General features: G+C 42.5%; 1 protein-coding gene across 1 annotated transcript in view; it reads right to left on the reverse strand.

Moving 5' to 3' along the window:
- Positions 1-5,787: 5,787 nt before the first annotated feature.
- Positions 5,788-10,000, reverse strand: part of LOC143281031 (cell division control protein 42 homolog) — a 22,242-nt gene continuing 18,029 nt past the window's right edge. The window contains exon 3 of the mRNA XM_076585929.1: positions 5,788-8,038. Coding sequence (XP_076442044.1) covers positions 7,514-8,038 — 525 coding nt within the window. The 3' untranslated portion in view covers positions 5,788-7,513. The remainder of the gene's footprint in view (positions 8,039-10,000) is intronic.

Consider the following 10,000-nt stretch of genomic DNA (forward strand, 5'->3'; position numbering starts at 1 on the left):
AAAAAAAAGGAGGTGTGTGTGTGGGGAGGGGAAAGGAACTGGGGGTGCGGGAGGGGGGGGGACGGAGGTGGGGGGGGGGGAGGATGGAAGAAGGGCAGGGTAGCCAAAGAGTCCTCCAGTTATAAATAATACCTTTGCTTACACTTATCCTATACATACAAACAACACAACACACACACAACACACACTACACACACACACACACACACACACATACACATTTACACGCGAGCGCGCGTGCGCAGAGTCTTATATACACATGCACACACACACACACACACACACACACACACACACACACACACACACACACAACCTATAATTTTTTTCAACGTAATTATGATGGACTTTTACTCAGTTGGCATCAAGATCTCTGTCAGTGTACCTCTCTGTCTATCTGTCTGTCTGTCTGTCTGTTTACACCCTCCCTCTAACTTTACTGTAATGATTATATTGCAAACTGTCCCATTCGCACATACAGGAATCATGCACGTCGCAAGAGCAAAACTATGATCGCTTTAGTGTCGAATCCAGGGTCAGCTGTATAGAAATCACCGGGTCTGGCTCTAAGCTTGCACCGGGAGGACCACACAAATTCTCTTGAATACCTTGTTTGCAAGCGCTATCAAATGGCCGATTGAATTTGGATTAAAAAGTGTGTGTGTGTGTGTGTGTGTGTGTGTGTGTGTGTGTGTGTGTGTGTGTGTGTGTGACAAGTTGTTCATATTCTGATGACCGTCATACGATTGTAATGGATAAGTGCATATCTAACACTATTTCTCTGAGTGTGTGTGTGTGTGTGTATGCGTGCGCCTGGGCGTGTGTGTGTGTGTGTGTGTGTGTGTGTGTGTGTGTGTGTGGTGTATATGTGAGAGTGAATGTTGTGTTTGTGCGTGTGTGTGTGTGTGTGTGTGTGTGCATGTGTGTGTGGAGTGCGCGCGCGCGCGCGCGTGTGTGTGTGGAGTGCGTGCGTGCGTGCGTGCGTGCGTGTGTGTGTGTGTGTGTGTGTGTATGGAGTGCGTGTGTGTGTGTGTGGATACACAGACAATACAAACAGTACTAACATACAAGCACACAGAATCAACCATTCCATCCAAACACAAGAACAGAATCGACAGAAAAAACAACTGGCAGAAAAACAGAGAAAAAAAAGCAACAACCCTACAACATACGCACAAACGAAAAGAAAAAAAACAAACCCCACAACAACAACGAAGAAATAAAGCAGGGGAAAAACAACAACAACAACAACAAAACCATTAAACAACCCAAGACAAAATCTTCCTGAACAACTTCTGTTTATTAACATGCTCGGACATTCCCGGATGTTGACCTCCATTCAATCGCTCATAATTATCAGTTCCACAGACACGCAGCATCCAACCAATACCATCATCATCACATCCATAGGTCACAGACTGCTGTTGACAAACCACAAGTGGATGGTTACCACTTGCGACTACGTTACTGGACAAACGTAAAAAAAAAAACAACAACAGAAAAAAAGATGTAAAATACAATTTAGAAAGAGAGAGAGAGAGAGAGAGAGAGAGAGAGAGAGAGGAGGCGGAGGACAGAGCATGGAGGTGGGGGATGTAAGGGGAAACAATTTGAGGAAAGAATCGTTTTGGTTTTTTTTTCCCTCCCAAACAAAATATTTCCTGGTGCTAACATAACAGTTTGCCTTAGCAATTCCATGCAAGTAGATGGAGTTTAAGCATGCACATAAACACATAAAAAAATATCTTCATTTTTGATGAAATAAAGTAAAAGGAAAAAGAAAAGGCTGATGCATTTTTTTTTTTTTACATTCACAGAAAAGAAGAAGAAAAAAAAAGCAAATCAAAAAGCAGACCAGTCAAAATAAAAAAGACAAAAGCCTGAGCAATTCATGGGTTAGTTTGCTTGCAGTCAGCATTCACTTTGCATTAAAACAAAACAAAAAAGCAACAACAACAACAACAACCTCGAGACACGAATACCTTCACAAAGAAGGAAATTGATCATCTGCAAATGAACAAGGTTCTGACTCAGGTGGAAAGAAAAAAGAAGAAGAAAATCAACAGCAGCAAACAAACGAACATTTCAACCCTCCTTTTAGGTTTCGAACTACAAACTAAAAAAAAAAACCAAAAAAACAACCCCAAAACAAAACAAACAAACACACACACACACACACACACACACACAAACACAAAAAAACCAGCGCTCACACACACTGTGCACAAATGGAACGAAACTGAACTGAACAGTCCAGTCAAAATGAAAGCATGACTTCGTTGTAAATATAAAATTCCTTCTCTGAACCAGCAACGAAGACTATGAGACAACGATATAACAAAACGAGCGAAGTAAACAACAACAATTCCAATCGGAAAGAAAACAAACAAAACAAACAACAACCAAAACAAACTAAAACTCACAAACCATGCCCGAACTTGTTTAACGTGTAAGTGAACTGCAAATGAAACCGAATGCAGTTTCAGCCCGGTTTTCCCCTTTCCTCACCCAATCCAGTTGTTAAAAGGTGGTGTCTCTGACACAATAATCATGTTCAGCTCTTGAGATGAGCAAGTGAATTGTCCTTCTGAGATCGGTGTTTGACCAGTGCGAAGGCTCAGAACATCGGACGGGACTGAAACCGGAAGTATGAAGAAATGTCAGTTGCTGGCCTGTGTGTGTGTGTGTGTGTGTGTGTGTGTGAGACGACCCGAGTTAGTACACTGACATTTTTTTCACATAGGAACTTCGTTTTATTTGCTTGAACATTTCACTCTTGACTATTTCTTACAAATGGGGTAAATTTCTTTGAAATCTAGTGGTAAAAAACAACAATCCTCCCCCTCCCCCCAACAACTTCCATGCAACTATTTATTATATATATTTCAATTTATCTGCAATCGTGATATATATATATATATATATCGTCCAGGTTAGTTCTTTGCGAAATAAGTATCAGGTTAGAGCAGCGATGAACGGAGCCTTCGCAGTCGTCCAAGAGGTAATTGTGGACACAGGAGATATAGAAGAAAAGTGGACACGCTTTCAAAACAACTCTGTCAGCTGTTTCATGGTCTGATGATATACGTGGTGTGCAGGCCGCACTATCAGGCGGAATCGGACACAATGGTCACCTACCATGACGTAGGGTTGCAACAACGATAATATTCGATATATATATATATATATATATATTATATATATATATATATATATATATATATATATATATATATATATATATATATATATATATATATATAAGAAGAAAAAAGAAAAGAGGTCAGTATCAGTATCAGTAGCCCAAGGAGGCGTCACTGCGTTCCGACAAATCCACATACGCTACACCACATCTGCCAAACAGATGCCTGACCAGCAGCGTAACCCAACGCGTTTAGACAGGCCTTGAGAAAGGTCAAGGAAAGATAACAAACAGTGCTTCAAGAAGTGGATCTATACTTATGACCCTTGCATGGTGAAAAGGTATTATTCTTTTTTCGTTCTGATGAAAAAAAACAAAAAACACACACAAAAAAAACAACCATCACGAAGACATGCACAACGAGGATGCACATAGGTCTTCGGGGTTATAAACGAACACTATGAAGGTTCTGGCGGTGGTGTGGAGAGAAAAAAACTCACTCTCTCTCTCTCTCTCTCTCTCTGTCTCTTTCTCTGTATATATATATATATAAACCCTCAGCTTCCAGTGCAATTTGTGTCCCATTCCTACCGTTCGACCTGATGGTGCAGCCATAATATTATTGTTTACGTCGGACAGATACTCGTCCAGTTTGCAACGCTGTCTGTCAGTAGGGGAGTACATCTGAAGCGTTCTTGTCCAGGCTGGTGTACAATTAATTTAACTGGGCAAGACTTCCGAATGGTCTTTCTTTCGGTCGCCTGACTCATGGGGTCGTCTGACTCATTCCACAGCTCGGACTTTGGAATGACATAGAACGTTAAGCAAACAGGGAGTTTTCATCACTGGGAGTGCGCCTCCAAGTAAATTCTGTCTTAAAAAAAACAAACAAAAAAAAACAAAAAAACCCCGAAAGAAACATCATTTCAATGCAAATTCTCAGAAGAATTTTAACCCCACCCCCCACCCCCGCGGGGAGAAAATTATAACGCTGTTTTCGACTGGTGGGTGGAGGTGGGGGTGGGGTGTTAGAAGGAAGGTACACTCGGAAGTCTTGCCCTGTGTGCAACACAACAACATGATAAGGCAGGTAATGGTGATTATATGTAGTGTTCGTATCAGCCTTTCGCCACAGCAATCAAGACAATACATCGTATTTGCACACACGTTGATTTTGATCAATAATCCATATCTCGTTCTTGGACCCTGTTTATTGTATACAGATTGAGCAAAACGGTCATCTCATCAGTCTTCAGACACGCTTTTCCCTTTCTTCCCCCCTTGTTGCAAGTTGGGTGGAGGGAGGAGGATGTGGGGGTGGGATCGAGCACGTTTCATACTTTCACTCACTCTTTTCAACACACTCACACATCATACACAAACATGACACACTCTCACGCACGTATAAAGTTCTGTACAGGTTGCCGCGTATCATGACGGCAGAAAGCATCTCCGGTAAATCAACGATCCAGACAAGTATGTACGGTCAATCATGAAACAATCCATATTACATAAAAGCACACCCACACCCACACACACACCTATATATCAGCACACCCACACTCACTCATTGCATAGTTCCCAGCACTTCCTTATTGCAGGGTAAGGGGCATGATCGGGGGGTACAAAACAAACCCCTTCCACTCAAGGCACTATTTTCGACGTGGCTTTTCTCCAAGTTAATCAACAGCGTAACAATTAACTCCAAAACTCTCTCTTTATATCACACACACACACACACACACACACACACACACACACACACACACACTTCGAATTCTCAGTCTCGTTTGTCTTGTCCTCTGATTTTCGATGATTTGACGATCTCTTCACACAGCAGTCTATCTATCAGTCACTGTGACAGACTGACAGAGACAGCTCAGACTGCTTGCCTCTCAGTTCACTCTAAAGTGTTTGTGTATTGTGATGTGCATTGGGTCCAGTGCGAAGGACAACAACAACAACAACAACAAAAAAAGTTTGTTTTTTTCCGCATCACTGTTTCACGATGTTTTACATCTATAGGCAAGGAGAGAGGATTCGGACCGACCATTGAATCCACGGTTCCTCGGTAGGGGACTCGGCACATTCTGACAAAGTCAAAAGCGGCTAAAAATTTTTTACCCTCGTCCCAACCATCGAAGGAATAATGATGAAAGCAATAACAATAATAATTATTATACTATTTATTTAAAAACATTAAAAAAAAACAAACACCCAAACTATGGCCCAGTGGTGGTGATCATGATAATGATGACGGTCTGGCTTCGTGATATTTTGCACTCTGACTTTCTCAAGATGATTTCATTCAGGCGACAGCCTTCAAAAGAAACGAAACTGAAGACAATCACACTCTCGTATCATCACAAATAGTACCATGAAAAAACAACAACAAAGCAACAACAACAACAACAACAACAACAAAACAAACAAATGTGGTTGCGCTCATTAATGGCGTCGTCATCGTTGTAATGATCGCCAGTATAAATACGTTATCATTATCATCATCACCACCATAAACTGATCAGTGGAAAGATAAAAAGTATCACCGTCTCTTTTTTTTTAATTACACACACACACAGATATATATATATATATATATATATATATATATATATATATATATATATATATATATATATATGTGTGTGTGTGTGTGTGTGTGTGTGTGTGTGTGTGTGTGTGAACGTTTCCTGCTACGCATTCATGGCGCATGGCGGTCAGTGCGCGAGTTCCATCCACATCCACCCCCAAACTAATGTGGACTAATTAGGTCCAGACTGTTTGAAATATATGGATAATACACGGCCGTTTTCACAATAAGGGAATACTTCTTACTGCGTTCAGACGATAGTTTGTATCAGTACGGTGTGGCGTTTCACGCTGCGCACCCAAACTCCAGCCCACATGACTGAACGTGTTTGTAGGCCAATAAATACTAGTGAAGTCCTATGTATGCGATTCCAAACCTTCGTCTTAAAAAAAAAGAAAAAAAAGAAAAAGAAAAAAAGGGGGTCTGGGGAAAGAAAAAATTTAAAAAAAGTTTTCACAAAACAGTCGGAGTCAGATCCACCTTTAAAAGCCAGGCAAGGTTTCCTGTGGGAAAAATATCACCAGCACTGATCTGTGGCTTTGTCACTGGGCTAGTTGCTTTGGGGTTCTTTTTCCCCGTACATAATCCACAATTTATGTGGAGCCCACTCGCGCATATCAGAGAACGGTTCGAACTATTTTTCAATCAGTTCGGTGGACATGGAGCCACAATGGTGGATACCTGTAAGAAAAATACACAATGCACCATTCATGGAAGAGAGAGAGAGAGAGAGAGAGAGAGGTCATCTTAATGTCAGCATCAGTGAATGGAGCACTTTGGAGAATAACCTTTCATTTGGCATAGCCTTCAGCTCAGCCGTCTCTCAAAGAGTGGACGTCTTAATGAGCACAAGCTGCACACAACAGGTCCTGGTACTTCATCAGACATCTTGCCGCCGGAACGAGCGGGGGCAGCTTGTGGCGAGTTTGGGGTTACATATCTATTATAAGTAACACCCGTTCGTGCTGTGTAACTCTGGAGGTGAGTCTCACGATTCTTTCAGGTGGGTCGAGATAAAATTGACTCACTGTAATACAAGGCACATAAACCGGGTATCACAAACTTGAAATCAACAGGTAATATATCAGGACTACCGAATTCAATAAACAAGATACAGGAGTGTGTAACATGAAGGCGATGGCGCGCGCGTGTGTACGTGTGTGTGTATTGCGCCACGGACTCTGGTGACATCAAGGAGCCTTACAAAAAAACAAAACGAAACAAAAACAAAAAAACAAACAAAAAAGTACTTGATAGCAGTCATACACAAAAGTATTTTTGTATCACCTTTTCGCTGCAGTCCATTCACGGCCTTTCTGTGCGACTTAAACGTCTCAAGTCCGACGCGTACAATGGATAATAATCTTTATCTGTCTGAGAGCCCAGAACACAATCCTCACCAATCACGGTCCTTGCTATACTGCATCAAATTCCAATTCACAGTGCTTGATAAGTTAATAAATCTCCGTGCTTGAAGGACTACCACAAAACGGGCAATAGCACTAATCAAGCTTAATTAAAAGAGTGTATGACAAGAAACAGTAAGAGCGGGCTGGCAAGGGAGAGATCTGTATATGGAGAAGAACCGTCATGTCTTCGTGTTTTTTGTTGTTGTTTTTTTTCTTTGCTGTTTAGCTGTCCGCGTCCAGATCTTCAGACTTAATCGCCATTAGATCAGCCGTTGGGACAGAAAACTGTGGGACACGAACCTCACTGGCACACACACGCACGGTTGTTGGGGCTTTTTTTTGTGGGGGCGGGGGGGAGGGGGGGGGGGGTTACATAAAACAGCAGAACTTTTTCCAGCCCGCTTTCTTCAGACTGGACCCTTTGGCAGCAGCAGCATTGGAGGCGGGGGAGAGAGAAGAGGTCAGCACCGCCGCGTGGTCTTTGCTCTTGGAACGTTTGGATTTGCGCAGGCTCTTGGATCGGCTCAGGCCCTCCTGCTCCGCCCAGCGCAGCGAGGCCAGGATGCCCGTGTCGAACACCTCCTTCAGGTTCTTCTGCGTCAGGGCCGAGCATTCCACGTACTGCGCGCCCAGCTGCTCGGCCAGCTTGGCCGCCTCCTCCTCCGGCACGGGCTGCTCGTGGTACTTGGCCAGCTCGATCAGCACCTTGACGTCGTTCCGGAGGTCGCTCTGCGTGCCCACCAGCACCAGCGGGGCCCCCGGGCAGTGGTGGCGGATCTCGGGCACCCACTTCTCCAGCACGTTGTGGAAGGAGGTGGGCGACACGACGCTGAAGCACAGCAGGAAGACGTGGGTCTGTGGGTAGCACAGCGGCCGTAAGGTGTCGAAGTCATCCTGAAACACACACAACAGTGCAACAGTAATTACCACCTGTTACACTCGTTAGGAATGCATGCAGCAACACACTAGGACAACAATAAACCCAGGCAACCGTATACAGTCCTCAAACATTCCTATACAGCATACCGCAGGACACCCTGGGGCAATTGTTGCGTCAGACAATAGGTAAAAATGAATGAAAGCTATCGTTGTGGGAGTGAAGACTGTTTAATAGTTTATTGAGAGAAAAAAAGAAAAGAAAAAAGTGGGGGGGAGAGGAGGATGGAAACCCCACAAAAAAAGAAAAAAAAAGAGAAGAAACACAACAACAACAAAAACAACAACAACAAAAAGTGGGGGAAAAAAGAGGAGGATGGAGACCCCACAAAGAGAGAAGAGACAGAGAGAGAGAGAGAGAGAGAGAGAGAGAGAGAGAGACAGAGAGAAGAAACACAACAGCAACAACAAAAAGAGGAGGAGGGAGCAGTGCAACTACGAGCGCAGGTCTTTCTTTGTCGTTCCCTGTCGGTCTGTCTGTCTTGATCGTCGTCCTTCGTGACATCAGTTGACACACTATGTACAACGAAGATTAGTTTGCCCACGACACTGTGTGTGTGTGTGTGTGTGTCTATGTTAGTGCTTTTTGACTCACTTGTGTAAACAAAGTGAGTCTATGTTTTAACCCGGTGTTCGGTTGTCTATCTGTGTGTGTGTGTGTGTGTGTGTGTGTGTGTGTGTGTCTGTGTGTCTGTGTGTGTCTGTGTGTCCGTGGTAAACTTTAACATTGACATTTTCTCTGCAAATACTTTGTCAGTTGACACCAAATTAGGCATAAAAATAGGAAAAATTCAGTTCTTTCCAGTCATCTTGTTTAAAACAATATTGCACCTCTGGGATGGGCACAAAAAATAAAAAAGAAGCCTAATTATATGCAAACTGCATTTACTGTTATATTTATATTTTTTGTATACTCTAAACTTGGCACTTTGACCTCTTATTCTGACACAACAACAAGAGGAGTCATTATTATCATTTTTTGTTCAAACAGGAACTTCCTTTGCTAAGCATTGAATTTTTATTTATTTTGCAAACGTTTTGGTGCAGACAGTAAAGAAGGGAAATTACTCTGTAATTAATACTAGGGGACTTAATTTATCACAAGTGAGTCTTGAAGGCCTTGCCTCTCTTGTTTTCGTTGTTGTTGTTATTCTCTTTCCCACCCTTCCTCTCATTTTGCGTCCATAGCTTTTCCTGAGCCAATGCCTTCCTGTCACTGAAAACAATTGACCAAGGAAAATATGGTTTGGGTATTATCTGGTCGCTTTAACACTATTCACTCTAAGTTATATCATATTACACTAAGATGGAATCGTCTGTCTTTGCATCCAACACAGGTTCACAACAAGAACATGTGTTTAAAAGAACTACTGTGCATAAATAGCTTGAAAAAACAACAACAACAGAAGTACTCAGTGCCGAGAATGCGATGTATGAAATTTTAAAACGTGTCGGTTATCTCAGAACATTTTACGTAAAGTTTAACAGCACATGTGAAATAACGGTCACAACCATTTCTGCATCTGCCTGAGCAAGCGTGAGGTTCTGATATGTATTATTTACGATTGCGGATTATTCATCACATTGTGCTTTACTTCCGCGAGTGGAAGACACTGTGAAGTTGCCGGTGGTGTGAGAAACACAGACTGTTTCTTTACGATGTTGACAAGAAAGCGGAAATCAGGATATGCGTTGAAAGCGACACACTCTATCATGATTTACAACCATAATGCGCAGCTTGTTACACACGCCGTCACAGAATGACCATCAAGTTTGACAAATGCTTTTTTTTTACTTCCCGTGACGATTGTTATCCCCCCCCCTCAAATCCCTTTAAGTACTGTTATTGTTGAGCATATGCAACTGCAAAACAATGATGGCAGTGACGAGGAAATAAGTTGTTTTTTTTCTTCTTCACAC

The sequence above is a fragment of the Babylonia areolata genome, chromosome 4 (assembly GCF_041734735.1).
Source record: "Babylonia areolata isolate BAREFJ2019XMU chromosome 4, ASM4173473v1, whole genome shotgun sequence".
In the NCBI taxonomy this organism is placed as follows: Eukaryota; Metazoa; Mollusca; class Gastropoda; order Neogastropoda; family Buccinidae; genus Babylonia; species Babylonia areolata.